General features: G+C 17.0%; 5 protein-coding genes across 5 annotated transcripts; 2 read left to right on the top strand and 3 right to left on the bottom strand.

The window, feature by feature from the left end:
- Window positions 1-141: 141 nt before the first annotated feature.
- AP2-O (transcription factor with AP2 domain(s), putative) lies at window positions 142-4,833 on the top strand (the record flags this gene model as incomplete). The annotated part of the gene is made up of 1 exon (XM_028676858.1): window positions 142-4,833. One exon carries the CDS (start codon window positions 142-144, stop codon window positions 4,831-4,833), a length of 4,692 nt encoding a protein of 1,563 aa, XP_028533305.1.
- Window positions 4,834-6,603: 1,770 nt separating this feature from the next.
- Window positions 6,604-7,725, bottom strand: PRELSG_0940400 (alpha/beta hydrolase, putative; the record flags this gene model as incomplete). Its single annotated transcript, XM_028676857.1, has 1 exon — window positions 6,604-7,725. One exon carries the CDS (start codon window positions 7,723-7,725, stop codon window positions 6,604-6,606), a length of 1,122 nt encoding a protein of 373 aa, XP_028533304.1.
- Window positions 7,726-8,749: 1,024 nt separating this feature from the next.
- On the bottom strand, window positions 8,750-10,960 carry PRELSG_0940300 (conserved Plasmodium protein, unknown function; the record flags this gene model as incomplete). Its single annotated transcript, XM_028676855.1, has 1 exon — window positions 8,750-10,960. The coding sequence occupies one exon, from the start codon at window positions 10,958-10,960 to the stop codon at window positions 8,750-8,752; it is 2,211 nt and encodes a 736-aa protein (XP_028533303.1).
- Window positions 10,961-13,639: 2,679 nt separating this feature from the next.
- Window positions 13,640-14,452, bottom strand: PRELSG_0940200 (conserved Plasmodium protein, unknown function; the record flags this gene model as incomplete). The annotated part of the gene is made up of 1 exon (XM_028676854.1): window positions 13,640-14,452. The coding sequence occupies one exon, from the start codon at window positions 14,450-14,452 to the stop codon at window positions 13,640-13,642; it is 813 nt and encodes a 270-aa protein (XP_028533302.1).
- Window positions 14,453-15,368: 916 nt separating this feature from the next.
- On the top strand, window positions 15,369-17,111 carry PRELSG_0940100 (methyltransferase, putative; the record flags this gene model as incomplete). The annotated part of the gene is made up of 1 exon (XM_028676853.1): window positions 15,369-17,111. The coding sequence occupies one exon, from the start codon at window positions 15,369-15,371 to the stop codon at window positions 17,109-17,111; it is 1,743 nt and encodes a 580-aa protein (XP_028533301.1).
- Between the last annotated feature and the right edge of the window lie 911 nt (window positions 17,112-18,022).

Raw genomic sequence — 18,022 nt, 5'->3', positions numbered from 1 at the left:
GTGTTATAGTTTCATTCATTTTTTTTTTTTTTTTATCATTATTTTTATTTATTTATTCATATAATATATATATAGTATTTAACATTTTCTTTTATTTTTGGAATATAATTAACAATAGGAATGAAAAATATTATTAAATGTATGGATAATATAAGTTGTAGACAAGAAGATAATATTGAAGAATTAGAAAAGGTTAAATCTAACAAAAGAACTAAGTTTTTTCCATATTATGATAAATACTATGAATACTCGTATACTCAAAATATTAATGAAAGTGATAATTATGTAAACTTAAATAATTTAGTAAATGAAATGAATAGTTTACTTAAATTAAAAAAAATTAACGAAAATAAAAATAAAAATTTAGAAAATTTTAATAAATGTAATTTGAATAATTATTCTTCCATAATAGATAATAATTGTAATTATGATAAAATGGGAGCATTAACTGCGTCTAGATCATCAGTAGGTGTTTGTATTTTAAAACCAAATCATGTAAATAATGAAAATTTGAATAGTAAATGTAACGAAAAAAATTATAATAATGATAATTTTAGAAACAATAAAAATAATAACAATTTTAATTATAATGGAGATTATAAAAGTAGAGGTGACAGAATAAATGAAAACGATAATGGTCCCAATGAAGTTTTGTATTCATTTAATGTTATGAAATATCATAATTTTGTAAATAAAAATATGAATAAAGAAAGTATGCATATTGATAATTGTTCCAATTATTATTTAAGTACGAATGATAATATTTTAAATGACCATACGCATAATAAAGAAGAGATATATAATAGCATAAAAAAAAATAATAATATTTATAATAATGAAAATAATTTTATTGAAGATAATTTAAATAGAGAAAATAATAATATCAACATAAGTATTGAAAAGGAATATAATGTAAATGATAAACCCTTAATAAAAAACGAAAAAAAAAATTTACACAATATATTATGCCAATATAATACAAATATAGATGAAAATGACGAAACTTGTTTAATAAATATAAATAATAATAAAATTAATAATGATATAGAGAATTTAGGAAGTAAGGAGAATAATAGTAATATAAACAATAACAAAAATATAAATAAAATAATTAAAACAGTAATTAATGATTATAATAATAATAAATTTAATACCGATAGTAATTTTATAGATAATAATAATAATAATAAAAATAATAATGATAATAATAATAATAACAATGATAAGGATGATAATAATGGTAATAATAATAATAATAGTGATAATAATAATAATAATAAAAATAATAATGATAATAATAATAATAATAACAATGATAAGGATGATAATAATGATAATAATAATAATAATAATAATAATAATAATAATAATAATAATAATAATAATAGTGATAATAATAATAATAATAACAGTGATAATAATAATAATAATAACAGTGATAATAATAATAATAATAATAACAGTGATAATGATAATAATAATAATAATAATAATAACAGTGATAAGAATGATAATAATGGTAATAATAAAAATAATGATGATAATAATAATAATGATAATAATAATAATAATAATAACAATAATAATAATAATAATAATAATAATAATAATAATAATAATAATAATAATAATAATAATAATAATAATATTGATAGTGATAATGATAATGACAATAATGAAAGTGATAATGATAATAATGATAGTAATCATAATATTAATAGTGATAAAGATATGAGTGATCATAGTAAAAACAGTAATAAAAGTGTTAGTCAATTGCATAAAAATGATATGCTCAATTCAAATTATGAAAAAGGCAACTACTTAAATTCTCATCAGAAAAATACAAGTAATATGTGTGGAAAAAATTTAGTTCTTTTACAAGAAGAAAGTAATATTTTAGTACATAATAATCTTGAAGAAGCAAACATTTATGAAAATTGCAACAATGATAAAAATAATGAGATAGTATTCAAAATTAAAGATTTTTTTAATAATGATGAATTTAATAATAAAAATGTATTTTATGAGAAAGATAATAATAAAGCAATATTTTCTTATTTAAAAAAAAAAGATAAAAATAATTTAAATAAATTTTTTTTAAAAAGTGAAGAGTTAAATGGTGTTTATAATAATCATTATTTAAAAAAAAATCCTATAAAAAAAAAATTAGGGAATACTTATGATAATTGTAATGGTCATCTTGCAGTAAAGTCTACATCTATTATTAATAAAGAAAAAGAATCAAAAAAATATGAATCAAATTGTAATTCATCAAATAATTTTATGGAAAAATTATATATATTAAAAAAGGCCCCAGAGAAAAATATAAATGAAGATATAAAATCAAATGATAAATCTACTTTAAACAATTATGATCTTTCAAGTATTGTTAAAGAAGAAAATTCTATAGAAGGAAAAAATTATTTAGGAAATAAAAAGTTTAGTATATCAAATTCTTATAATGATATCTTAAATGAAAATAAAATAGAATTATTTAATTCAGTTGTATTTCCAAGAAATAATGATATCAAAAAAAACAATGAAGCTTCAGATAATCTACTTAATTATATTACACTAAATAAAGAAGGTGAGGAAAAAAAGATAAACATTAATAAGGAAAATGAAAGTTTAAAAAATGCACATTGTGCTGTTGTTTCTTTAAAAAAAGAAAAGGTATACCTCGAAATGGATGAGAAAACTACTATTATTGAAACAGATATATGCAAGCACTATGATATGAATAATACTCAAGAAAAAAGTAATGTAAAAAATGAAAATATTAAAAACAGCGATACATTAAAATCAAATTATATTATTAGTATAAATGAAGATGATATAATAAATAATGTTCATGCAGTTCATGTCAAGAATAATGAAAGTTTCTCTTCGGCAAATAATATAAGTATTAAGGATAATTTTAGAGGAAATAATTTATTAAATAATATAAATCATTTAAAAGAAAATATACAAATAGATGATAATATAGGAAAGAGCAATTTAATTATAGATGATAAAAATATATTAAATAATATGAATAACGAAAATATAGTTAGTAATATTAATGAAGAGAATATGATTAATTGTATGAATAGCGAAGATGTAATAATTGATAATAATGAAAAAAATAGCATAAATGGTATTAATAACGAAAATGTAATAAATAATATAAATGAAAGAAGTATGACAAATGGCATGAATAATGAAAATATAATAAATGGGATGAACAACGAAAACATGTCAAATAGTATGAACAACGAAAACATGCCAAATAGTATGAATAACGAAAACATGTCAAATAATATGAGTAATGAACACATAATAAGTGACATGCATAATGAAAGAACAAATAATTTTGGCATGGATAATTCAAATAATAATCTAAATAATAATCATATGGAAGGAAATGCAAGGGATATAGTTAATTATAATAACATTGATTATTTAAATAATAATAATAGCAATGATAAATATTTACAGTGGTTTGACGCTATTTATACAGTATGTGTTAAATTAGATGATTTATGTTGTAAATTAAGTAATAGTTTTCCGCATTCTATGAATATTTGGGAGAATGATAGTAAATCAAATGTATATTCATTAAAGTCTATTTTTTATAAATATGATAATATTAAATCATTATATAACAATGAAAAAAATAAATCCTTTTTTATAAATTCAAGTGATTTAAAAAATAATTATAGTAATTTGAATAATAATAATACTAAATATATTTATCCAAATATAAATAAAAATGAAGAAGAAAAAATAAAAAAACTTAATAATTATTTATTAGTCCCATCTGATAATAATGCATCATTATTTAATAAGAAGCATTGTAAAAATATGAATGCTATAGAAAATATGAAAGATTTCCAACAAAATGAAAATATTTCAACAAATTTAATTGATACTTATTTAAATTGCAATAAATCTACAAAGATAATTCAAAATAAAAATGATAAAATAATGAATATGAACGATCATAATGATTATATGATTAATAATGATATATATCATCATCATAATGTAAACTTGATGGAAAATAATATTAGTTATGAAAAAGAAAAAAAAAATATGATAAAAATCGAAGAAAATAATTTAAAAAATAATATTTCTAAAAATTCTATGGAATTATTACAAATGTATAATAATAATAATAATAATAGATTTAAGAATGATTTATATTTTCATCAAAATCAGAATAATAATTCTATATATAATGATAATAACAACAATAATAACACTTCTTTTAATAATACTACTAATAATAATTTAATGAATTATAAAAAAGGTACTATCAGTAAAGTTTCAGAATCAATTTCAGGATCCAAGAAAAAAAAAGGAGGTAAGAAAAATTCTACTTTTACTTATAAAAATACAGAAAAAAAAACAAATAAAAAAAATAGCGCTTTAAATAGAAGTTCAAATAAAACCATAAAAAATGAAAGTGAATTTGAATACTTGTTAGAATTATCAGATAAAGAAGGGCCAAGTTTAGAAAATCCTGATGATTTAAAATGTGATGTAGCTGGTGTTTATTGGGATAAAAGAAGTTGGATAGCTTCTTGGTATGATAACGGAAAAAGATATTATAAATCTTTTTCAGCTAAAACTCATGGATTTTATAAATCAAAGTTTTGGGCTATTAAAGTGCGTTTATCAAAAGTAAAAGGACAAACTATATTTGGAAAAAACAATAGAAAAAATAAAAATAATAATGTTAATAACTCTAATCATAATAATAATAATAATACTAATCATGAGAATAATAATATTTCATTCAATAATCCAATTATTCCAGTTAATAATAACATTACTCTTAATAATGTATAAAAAGGAAAAAAAAAAAGATAAAATGAATATATATATTAATATAAATATATTTCTTTTCATCTGTAATAGTACATTTATGTATTTTCACATGTTGTAAAAAAAAAAAAGTTTTATTCATATATATTAAAATATCCAAATAATTATATAATACCCCATCAAAAGTGAAATTAAATAGTTTGTTTTTATATCTTTATCTATATTTATATCAATAGTTAATACAAAACATATTCTTAAATAGGAATATGTATCTAATGAAAATATTTATATTATTATCAAAATTAATATATATTGTCTTATTGCCATTAAGTAATTTTAAATTTAAAAAAAAAAAATAAATAAATAAATAAAAATATATTTTATTAAAATTTATAAGTGCTTAAAAAAAAAAAATATATTTATTAAATTTTACAAAAATATTTTAAAAAAATTAAAAATATAATTAGAAGTGCATAAAATATTAGGTAAAATTTTAATATTTTTTTAAATACAGAAAATATATTTTTTTCTTTTTTTATTTAATAATAATTAGAGTTTGTTATATAATATGTATTTATAATTTAATGAATATCTTAAATTCATAAGAATATTCAATTTTTATAATTTTCGATTTTATATTTAAAAATATGTTGTTTTTATTTTGTTATTTGGCACTTTTATTTATATAATTTTTTTTTTTATTTTATCTATTTATTTTTTACATTTCTCTTTTTCTTTTATCTATATCCATTTCATTTTATTTCTTTTTTTTTTTTTTCCTTTTTTTTTTTTTGAAATATAAAAACTTTAAAGTAAAAATACTCAAAAAAATAAAATGGCACAACAATACTTATTTAATTTGTTTTTGTTTATTCTGCTTGTTTTATTGAAAAATAAATACTTAATTTGGTATCTTTTTTTATTAAAAAAAGTATATTTATCAAATAAATACTGAACAAAATTAAAAAAGAGTTTAGACATTTTTAATTCATTTAATAGTAAGGAATTTTTAATCTTTACTTCTCTTTTTTTATAAAATTTGTTTTCTATAATGATATGAAACAGATATTTACTATTTATCTTTCATTATTAATTATTTTTATTATTCCATAGAATCTCAATTTTCATATTTTTATTTATTTCACTAATAAATTCTCTATAAAGAGAGAAAAAAAAAATATATATTAAAGGATGACAACAGAAAAAATATTATTTTATATGAATGTGTTACCATGATAAGTATCGAGTAGTTTATACATTTGCTAAATGATATGCTTTTCATATTAGTATTTATCTTTTTTTTTAAACAATATTAAAAACAAATCTATATCAAATTATTTATTATATATGCAATTTTTTCCTTTTAAGGAAAATCCTTAATATATGAAAAAGTTATATTCTTAAAGTAACTTAATTTTTACTTTTTAACTTTTATTTTCATTTATACGAAATTATTAAAAACAAGAAAAACATTATTAAATGCTTATGAGAACAATAAAAATGAATTGGAATTATTCTTACTATTCTAAGAATTGAAAGAATTTAAAATATCAGAACTTTTAAGAAATTAATTATATATATAAAAATAAAAAAAAAAAATCTTAAATTATCAAGAAGTTAAAGGATATTGATTTTTAATCTTTGAATAAAAACTTATTAAAAAAGAAAATTTTTATTTATTCACATTATTTCTATAATATATGAGTATCATTGCTTATTTATTCATCTATTATTTTATTTTACTTTTTTTTTTTTAATTAACATATATATGAAAAAATTTTTTTTTTTTTGAGTTTATAGACACAATGTATTGTTAATAATATTTGCACATTCCTGTGCTTCATCAATGTAAACGGTATGTGATGAATTATCTAAAACGAATTGTTTAGAATTCGGAAAATAGCTATTTATAATGTTATTAAATTTAGGTATAGAAAAAGCTAAATCAGATTTCTTACCTATAATGAAACTACAAGGATTATAATATTTATAATAATCTGAACTTAAAGGAAAATTCATAAGATGAGACAATTCATTATACATTGTATCTACATTTATTTTCCACTTTAATTGATTTTTCGTTTCATTTTCCTTAAGAGACATACATATAAATTGAGTGAAAGTGCTAGATATATCTGGTAATTCTTCTTTAAGATAACTTAAGAACTGATTTTTATTTTGTGGATTCTTTTTTTTAACATTAAGTAAAATATTGGTCATTTGCACAATGTTATATGGTTGTCTTACATATATTTCTTTAGAATTATAATTAATTGGTAATATATCCATTATTACTAAGTGAGAGAAAAGAGAAGAATTTTTTAAAGCACAGTACATAGAAACTTTTCCTCCCATACTAAATCCAACTAAACAACATTTTTTTATATGAATTTTTTCTAAAACATTTTTAATGTCATTTTCCATTTCATCAAACTTCATAGTATCTGTATGTTTAGAATCCCCATGATTTCGTAAATCTAATGTTATGATTTTATTTGATTTTAACATTTTACTAAAAGGACGAAAATTTTTCTTTGATCCATAACATCCGTGAATTAATAGAATAGGAATATTTTTTGTTTCTTCTTTATATATATTTGTGTTATCTCTGATAATAAAAGATATCCCATCAATTTTGTGTTCTACTTCTTTTTCATCATTACTTAAAGCAAAAGTCGAAAAAGGATTTTTTTTATAATTTAATAATGCATATTTCTTCGTACTCAATTCATAATTTTTAATTTTACTAGTACATCTTAATATATTTACTCTACTTAGGTTGAGATACAAATTGCGTATCATATTTATTTTGTTATTTTGAAAATTTTTCTTAAAATAAGTTGCTTCTATTTTTTTTCTTTCAAAAAAATAAAAATAAAGAAATAAAAAAATGAAATTAATATATAATGAAAACATGAAATAAAAAAAAATAGAAACAAACGAAAAAACATTTTTTCTTTCTTTTTGTTCACTGAAATGTTTTATTCCCCTATTGCTTAGATTTTTTTTAAATTTATGTAATTATTTTTATTATTTTGTTGCAACAAGTTTTTTTTCATTTTTTTTTATTATGCTTTAATATATTCATTTATATTTTAACTTTTTATTTTTTTTATTATCTGAATAACCATAAGTTTATATATATATATATATATATATATATATATATATATATATATATATATATATATACATGTATATAAATATTTATCTACTTATACTTTTTATTTAAAGTTTTTTTTTTTCTTATGAACTGTTTTTTTTATCCATTTATTGTATATAAGAATTATTTATTTTATTTTTATTTTATTTTTTTTAATTTCTTTTATAAATATCTTTCCTTAAAAACTTAATTTTTTTATATTTTGGTGATAATAAAAAAGGAATTTAGTTTTATTTTGATTTATAGAATCTTATTCTTAAAATAAACATAATTATATATTTTAAAAAAAAAAAAAAAAAGCAGACGGAGAATAAAAAAGAATAATATATGTAGAACAAAAGTTAATATTAAATATGCGATAACATAAAAAAAAAAAAAAAATTATTAATAAATAATACATAATAAAAATAACATAAAAAACTATACGTTGAAAAAATAAGACAAATTTAAAAAAAATTGATGAACCATTTAAAAATATTAGATATTACAAATAATAAAAAAAAAAAAAAAAAATAAAAATAATAATAATAAAATTTATAGATTTTGTAATAAATTAAAATTTTAACATAAAAAGAAAATATATTAAAGTGAATATCTTTTTTTTTTTAGTATATGTTCCTTTTTCTAAATTTTATAACATATTATCACAAGCTTACTTATTAAGTTTGAATTTCTTATTTTTCAATAATATTATAATTTTCAATTAAATAAAACTAATCTTATGTTTTAAATGGCACTAATCTCTTCTTTTTTTATATATAAAGAATGAATTTTTAATTACTTTTTAAGAGTTAATAATACTTTACTTTCTGATTTTTTTAAAATGTCAACGTTTTCTTCTTTTTTTTTATTATTGTGTTCAGACTCTTTTTTAAAATTTAAATTTATATTTTTTGGAGATCCTTCACCTATTACACATAAAAAACTTTTTTCTTTTATTTTACTCAATTTATTTTTAATATCATCAATTGTGTTATCTAAGAGATTCCTTTTTTCTTTAATATCATCATTATTATCATAAATATGTGAGATAATATCTTTTAACTCACTTTTCATTGTATGAAATGATAATTTTTTTTTTATATTTTTATTCACAAAACTCTCAACTTCTAAATTACAATCATCAATATTTTTAATTTCAAATTTTTTTTTATTTATTTTACTGATATCTTCCTTATCTAATCCTGTAACTAATTGAGTTTTACTCTCTTTAAATGTTTTTTTTAATGATATATTTGGTTTCGGTTTACATTTGATATTAATTTTATTTATTCGTTCTTTATTAATTTCTTTATTAACCTCTTCATTTTTTATATTTAATGATTCTAATTGTTTTTGTTTACAATCATCCATCAACAATTTTTTACTTTTATTTAAATTTGCATTATTTCCCTTTTTATTTCTTTTTTTAATGTAATTTTCTTCAGAAATTTGTAATGAGACATATTGTTCTAATAATTCTAGAATTCTTCTTTTTTCTTTTAACAAAAATATATAAATAGATTTATCACATTTAGCATTTTTTTTACTTTCTGAGTTTGATTCTGATAATTTTGAACTATCCCCTAGTTCATTGAAAGAAATATCTGCATGTTCTTTTTTTATTTTTTTTGAACTTTTAGTAATAATATTGTTGTATTTTTTTAATTTATTTTCAACATATTTGATATAATTTTCCAAATTATTAGTTGTTGATAATTCTTTTATATCATTTTTTTTTTTTAATTTATCACATAAAAATAATTCTTCACTATTCAGTTGAAGAGAATTAAAACTATTACTATCAATATGCTTAGCAAAACAGTTTTCAGGTTTCTTTTTTTTTAATTTTAATAATTCTTGGTAATATAAATAATTATAAATTTCATCTGGATGTGGAATATAACTACTGTCACTTTCGTTACCACTCTCCAAACTAAAGTGATGACTGTCAAAATTATTTATAATGTTTTCATTATTTAATAATAAATAATTTTTTTTACTTAAAATTTCATCATATTTTTGGAGGTACATGTCGCTACAAATTTTTTCTGTATTTTTGTTATCATTACTTATGTAATTAATTAAACAACTATTTTCCTTTATTTTACTTATATTATTATTATTATTATTCTCTATATTATTGTTTTTTAAATTTTTTATTTTTTTTATATAATTTATTTTTTCTTCTCTAATTTCAATTGCACCATTTATATTATCAAATTTTTCTTTATCTCTAATGGTATTTTCTTTTACATTTAAATTTTCATTCTTATTACTTACTAGTTTAGAAAAACAGTATTGAAAAATTATATATATGCGAGTTCTTAGAATATGTACTAATTTTACTAAACCTAATAAGCTTTCTACTCTTTCAATATGATTCAAAAAGGAAAGTTTAAAAATTAATTTATCACTTTCTTTTCTCCTAGGTTTTTTTCCTTTTTTTTCTTCTTTTAATCCTAAAATATTATTCAAAAACAATTTTAATAAATATCTTATTTTTTTTTTTATAATACCCACTAATAGGATAGTTACTGATTTTACATTTTTTTTATATATACAATCTATCTTCATAGCCATATTGTTAATTAATAATTTATCTACAGAATATTTATGAATATAAGACTTTATTATGTTGTTTTTAAATTCGTCTTTTCTCTTCATCAGTTCTCTTAAAACAAATTTTTTATTTCTATCTATCATTTTATTTAATACATTACATAAAAATAAAGAAGAATATCCTAATCTCAGTGCATTAGAAATAGCTATTTCATAATTTTTAAAATTTTCTTCAAAGACAGTATTTTCTTCTAAAATTCTTTTTTCTAAATTGCTCTTATATTTTTTTAATTTTTCATTTTCTAAAATAAGCTCAGATATTTTAATGTTATATAATTTTATTTTTTTATGTGTATCAAATTTAGGAAATTTTGTATATATATATTTGTTTACATGTTCTATTTTATTTTTATCTATTATGCAATTTTTTTCTGTTGTTACATCCATTTCATTAATATAGTGTTTTTTATCTACTTTTAAATAATATTTATTTATTTCTGCATTTGTTTTAATTTTATCAGTTATATTTAAATTAAGAAGATTATTTAAATTTTTTTTTTTTGAATTGTCTCTTGAATTTATCAATGTAGGTTTCGATTTTTTTTTAAATTTACAATTTGATTCAGATAATAAATTACTGAAATAATGTGATGCTTCTTTTTTAATATTTATGTTATTAAAATCCCACTTTTTTTTTTCATTTATATGTATCCCTTTATGTTGGCTATTGTAAAAATTGCCATCAACTTTCTCTAAATATGCATCAATATCTACAAATTTTTATTTTATTAAAAAGTTAAAAAAAAAAAATTGTTATATATAAATAAGCAATTGGTTTTAAATGAAACCATTTATTCATAAGTATGTTATTAGTATAATAAAAATAAAATGAATAAAGAATTTATATTAATAACAATTTATAATATCATTAATTCTAAAATATAAACATATTCATATATTCTGGTTGAATTAATAACTCATAAATGTAACAAAAAAAAACAATTTTTTTTTCAAATGATGTCTCATATATTTTAAATACTAATAATAAAGCTATTATACAAAAAATTAAGAAATATTAAAAAAAAGTTAAAATAAAATGAGAAACAAATTATATTTATACAAAAATTAGCTTCTATGTTGAACTTTATGTTCTTAAATTTTATTTGTCAAAAATATTCATTTTACATCATCTTTTTTTTAAAGAAAATTAAAAACTTTAGAAATTCAAAAATCTAGAAGTTTATAAAATTTCCAAAATAAAACGTCATTTATTATTTTTTTGTTTAATAATTTAAAGAAAAACAAAAAAATTTACTTTATTTTGGTTCATTGTGTAAGTTTACATGCATAAAATAAAAAATACATTTAGACAACCATTTTTCCTTTTAATCATTAAATAGAATGATATACATATATATATTCTTTTCAAAAGTAAAATAAAGACAACGAAAAAAGAAAAAAAAAAAAATTCTTTTTTTTTTTATTTTCTACATTAATTTAATATACTAATAAAAAAAACTTTCATTTTTATAAAATTCTAATATTATGCATTAGTATGCATATATGTTTAATTCAAAAAAAAAATTATTTTTTATTATTATGTATATTTACTCATATAATTAAAGAACGCACTGTAATTAATGTTTTATGAAAATAGATGTAAAAAAAAATTAAAATATAAAATTTTATTTCATAAAAAATATAGAAGAAAATATAGTATATAATTCTTGTTTATTAGAGAAAAAAAAGTTGTATTAAAATGTAAATCTATATTACAACATAATATAAAAAAAAAAAAGAATGAATCAATGCAAAAAAAATAAAATTCAATATTAAAAACAAAATTATTTAATTTAATTAAAACTTATTCTAATGTATACATGCACACATTTTTTATTAAATTTCTTGCTATAGAACAAAAAAAAAAAATTATAAAAACTTACTATCTGACGATGGTTTCTTCTTTTTAGTAATCCCTTTTTTTTTATATGGGTTTATAATATTTTTTGAAAGAATTTTTTCTTTATTTTCATCTTCAATTTCACTTATTTTGAATTTCATATATTCTTCATTCATTTCAATTAAATATAAAAAATTTACTTATATAACTAGTAAAATACGTCAATTTCTTTGTTTCTTTAATATTTTATTTTTTTTGAGAAAAAGAACTATTAAAAAAAAAAGTTTAAAAAAATTATTACTTAAAAAAAAAAAAAAAGATTAATATATATAATGAATAAAATAACGCAAAGAAAAAAAAAAAATAAACTCAATAATACATACTTTTCATATTTTAAGCAATAATTCTTTATGAAAATGTAAATTTAAGTCTTGCTAAAATATAATTCTTTAGTTTTTATTTAAATTATGATAATAATATTCCTTTTTTTTTTTTTTACAAGCTTAATTAATAATGTCTAGATATGCGAAATTTCAAGAAAATGTTTAGCAAAAAGAAAGTAATAAAATTTGAAAAATTATCAATGTTCTACTTAAAAAATACACATATATAATTTATTTTATTTTTTATTTTTTATTTTTTTTTTTAAAAAATGTCCAATATATATTAATGAATTGAAAATTTTGAAATATAAAATATTAATTCTATATAAATAAATTTTTAAGGTTGTAAAATACTAATTATTTTACAGCTTGTTGGTTTAATAAAAAACCTTTTCTTTTTTTAGGTACACGTTGAATCATAAAAAAAAAATTATTTTTTATTTCACATTATATAGTTAATGTATTTCATTATATGTATTAAATATAACTTCTATATTTTTCTTCAATGCATAATTAAAGAAAAGAAAAATTATTTTATATGAAATATAATATTTTTTATAATTTTTTCTTACTAAATAAGAAGATATTTTAAATATATATATATATTCTTAATAATTCAATAAACAAAAAAATGAAAATTTAAAATAAATAACAAAATGGTATAGAGTTAACAAAAACTTCAAAATATATTTTATTAGAAATGTTATTTTAATATAATCTTAGTTTTAAATATTTTTTTTTAATTATCTTTCAACTAAATAAAAATAAAAATGTACTGTTTTTTTTTTTTTTTTCAAGTATTAAGACAAAAAATTAAAGTTATTTTTATTTTTTCTCTTTTACTTATGAATACTGATAATCAGGTGCTGCTATGTATGCTTTTGATTTTTTATTTCTTCTATTTTCAATATAGTTATATCCATAATTAAGTTTATGTTCATCCCATTTACATTGCATATATTCATTAAACCATTTTACACATTTCTGATTACTTAAGATTGGATTCATATGAAATGAATGTGTTAATAAACATTTATATTCTTCTATTGCTAAATACTTACAAGCATCATTAGGATTATCTACATTTATTCTTTCTATATATAAATTTAATTTATTTCTAATATCATTTTCTGTATTTAAAGAATACATATCTTTATTTACTATTACATTATTATCAGGATTCTTAAAATCATACAAACCATGATTGTGAGCTAATAAAAGTTCCCATTCTGAAGAAAAATGTTTGTTTTTATTTGGTGATTTAAAACCTTCTTCTGGATAAAGATCACTTGCTAAATTACTATAATTTATATTTATACGATCATCTGTTTTATTTACTTTATTTTTTTGAAATATCAAATTTTTACTAATAGGGAATGGATAATCGACCGGTTGTTTCTTTTTATGATCTTTTTCATCTTCTTCTTCATATACTTTTAAACCTGTATATCTTTCAATATTTTTTTTTTCAACTTCATATTTATATTTATTTAAATTTTCATTACTATCAATAAATGGATTTATAGGAATTTTTTTTACCACATCAATAACAGAATCATTAACTGTATTTAAATCTTGCAATGATGAACTTTTATTTTTTTCTTTTTCTTCACAATTACTTATATTACTTTTAAAGAAAAAATTTATTATTCTCATTTTACATATATTTATTTAATTAACCATAAAGTATTTATTTGTTCAAAAACAAATATTTCACAAAAAAAAAAGAAAAAAGAAAAAAGAAAAAGAGAAAGAATTTTGTAATATTTTATAATATTAATTACCTTTTTTCCTTAGTAATTCTCTACCTATACACAAATAAAATGTATTTTAAATATTTAAAATTAACTTTTTAGAATACAATTTAATTGAAAAAAACATTAATTTTATTTCTTTCTTTCTTTTGATTATTTTTCAAATTTATCTAATCTTAACATTCGTTAAAATTATTTTCTTTTTTTTTTTTTTTTTGGTATTTTCACATGTAATAATCACTTTTTTTTTTTAAAATGATGCTCAATTTTTTTTTTTATTTAACATGTATTTTTTTTATATTCTTATATATGCTTGTTTTTAAAAATATATATATATATATATATATATGTATGTATTCTATAAAAAATATGTTTTTTTTTCAAGATTTATTTGTTTATTGAAAAAAATTTTAAATAATAGTATTTAATTAAATATATCCTTTTCTTATTTTCAGTTACTATAAACAATTTATTATATAGGCATTTATATATAATTAAATCAAATTTTATAATTTTGTTACCAAATTTTAATTAAATTAAACAATTTTGCTTAATATATAAAAAAAAAAAAAATCATTCATCATAATATATTACAAGTAAAATTTTGTTGTTTTTGTATTATTTTTAATTTTTTTTTATTTCATAGAATCATTTTTTTATATAAACAACATATATTTTATTTTATAATATAATAATATCGTTATATTACTATATTATTATATTATTATATTACTATATTATTTTATTATTATATTACTATATTGCTATATTAATTTATTAATATACTATTTTAATAATTTATTATTTTATTAGTATAAATGGAGAAAATAGAGTATAATGAATCAAAACAATATAATATTGAAAATGAAATAGACAAAATGGAAGAAGTAATAGAAGATTTAATTTATTATGTAAGAACAGATGATATAGAAGAAGTAAAGAACATTTTACAAAATGAAAATATACATACAATTAACATAAAGGATGAAAATAATAATACATTATTACATTTTGCTTGCGCTAATAATAATATTGATATGATTTTATTTTTGTTATACGAATGCAGTATTGATTATAATCATTTTAATAGCAATGGTAATACCCCATTGCTATGGGCTATACAAAATAAACACTATGAAGCTATAAAAGAACTATTATTTTTTGATTATTATTTAAATAAAAATGAATACCTGTCTATTGAAAAAAAAAAAAATGATTTATATGAAAATATGAGGGATATAAAGAATGATTTCTTAAAAAAAAATTATAAATTAAATTCAGATATTAAAAAAAAAATACATTCAATTGATATATATAATATTTTTGATACAACAGAAAAAGAGGAAGTAGAAAAAATTAATTTATATAAAGAAAGAAATAAGATAGATTTACTAAAAAAAAATTCTTTTGACAAAAATGTTTTATCTGAAGCATTCAATACGGAAAATGAAAAAATTCTTCATTTAATTTTAAGTCATCCAATTTCAAGTGTACTTGATAATCAGGAAAATTCAACCTCAAATGAAAATGTTAAAATTAGTTATTCCAATGATGATGAAAGGAATAATATTGAAAACTTTAAGATGAAAAATGAATGTAATTCAAATGAATATTTAAATAGTGAAATAACTGAAAGTAACAAAAATATTAATAATATAAATGACGATAACAATAATTATAAAAATGTTAATAGAAATGATGGAGAAAATATAGAAAAAAAAGTTAATACATTAACTAACTGCTTTACAACTAATTTAGAAGAAGCAAAAATTGTGCAAGAATATATATATGAATTGTCAATTAACGAAAGTATAAAATTAAATAATAGCAACATCATAATAAAGATAAGAGAAATCGGTCTTAATTATTATGGTGATTCTTTAGATGATAAAACATCACACAATGATATAACTGGAATTAATATATGGGAAAGCTGCTTGATAATGAGCAAGTGGATATGTGACTTATGCTTAGGAAATATGTTTTCTAATAAAAATGTTTTAGAAATAGGTGCAGGTAGTGGATTGGCTAGTATATCTTTATTTATCTATTCTAGTGTAATAAATAAGAATAACAATCTTAATCGTTTAGTAATTAGTGATATTAATTTATTTACTTTAAATAATATTTCTTATAATATAAATTTAAATCAAGAGCTATTAGATTCTGTTGATTTAGAATGGAAAGATAAAATTACTATTTGTAATATTGATTTGAAAAATGAAAGCACTTATTTAAGAGAAAATAATGAAATTATTGCATATGATTGTATTATAGCAAGTGATTTAATTTATGATATAAATTTAGTAACGTCACTGATATATATGCTTAATGTAACTCTAAAAAAAAATGGGAATTTTTTTTATGTTTGTAAAAAAAACAGAGATGGAATTCATTTCTTTTTAGAAGAATTAAAAAATAATAATTTTAAATTACAATTTTATTCTATTCCAAATCATTATTTTAATAATCCTTTTATTAATTTAGACCAAAATTTATTTGAAACCAAGTTTTCAGAACTCGATCAAACTTTTATTATGATTAAATGTGAAAAAATGTAATCTATACATATACATAAATTTTTGTATAAAACTATATGAATATATAATTTTAATATATTTTAAATAGTATTATTTCTTATATAAAAATTTATTCTAAATTATTTTTAATTTTTTATTTTTATGTAATTAATTAATACACATATACATATTAATATGTTAAAATTTTTAGAGCATGTGGCATGCTATATATACATATATACATTTTTTTTTTTTTTTTTTTTGAATGATATATTTAAATTATTTCTTTTTTAATTGTTTTAGTTATTGTTTAATTTTATTTTTTTTAAAAGAACTTTGAAATGTTAACTTTTTTTTTTTTTAAGATATTTATTTTAAATTTGTCATTATAATAAAACAACATATTGTTGAACACTCATTTTTTAAGAAAGGAGATTAAAGTGTACGTCAAAATACTATAAAAAAAAAAAAAAAATAGCACAAGAACTATTTTATATATTTTTATATTTTTTTTTTTTTTTTTATATTATCTTAATTTATTTAATATATCATTGTTTTTATATTAATAGATCATTAAATGTTTGTTCCTACAATTTTTCTTTTATTATTGCACAAATATCAATAATAAATCTAAAAAAAAAAAAAAAATATATACATATATATGCATATACAAAATAAATTAAATATATTTAATTATATATCATATAAATTTAATTTTTTTTTTTTTTAAAGTTACTCAATATTTTTAACAATTTTTTTTAAATAAAAATATATATATATTTTATATATATATATATATATATATTGTCATAATTTTATCCACTATATATTGTTAAGGAAAAAAACTGATGTATCAAAAGGCTATTTAGTTATTTTTCAGAAGTTTCATATATAAAATATATTTTTTCATAAATTTTTTTCATAGTTATATACAAAAAACGTTAAATTACTAA

Source organism: Plasmodium relictum (assembly GCF_900005765.1).
Source record: "Plasmodium relictum strain SGS1 genome assembly, chromosome: 9".
Taxonomy (NCBI): Eukaryota; Apicomplexa; class Aconoidasida; order Haemosporida; family Plasmodiidae; genus Plasmodium; species Plasmodium relictum.
This window is presented reverse-complemented; position numbering and strand designations above follow the sequence as displayed.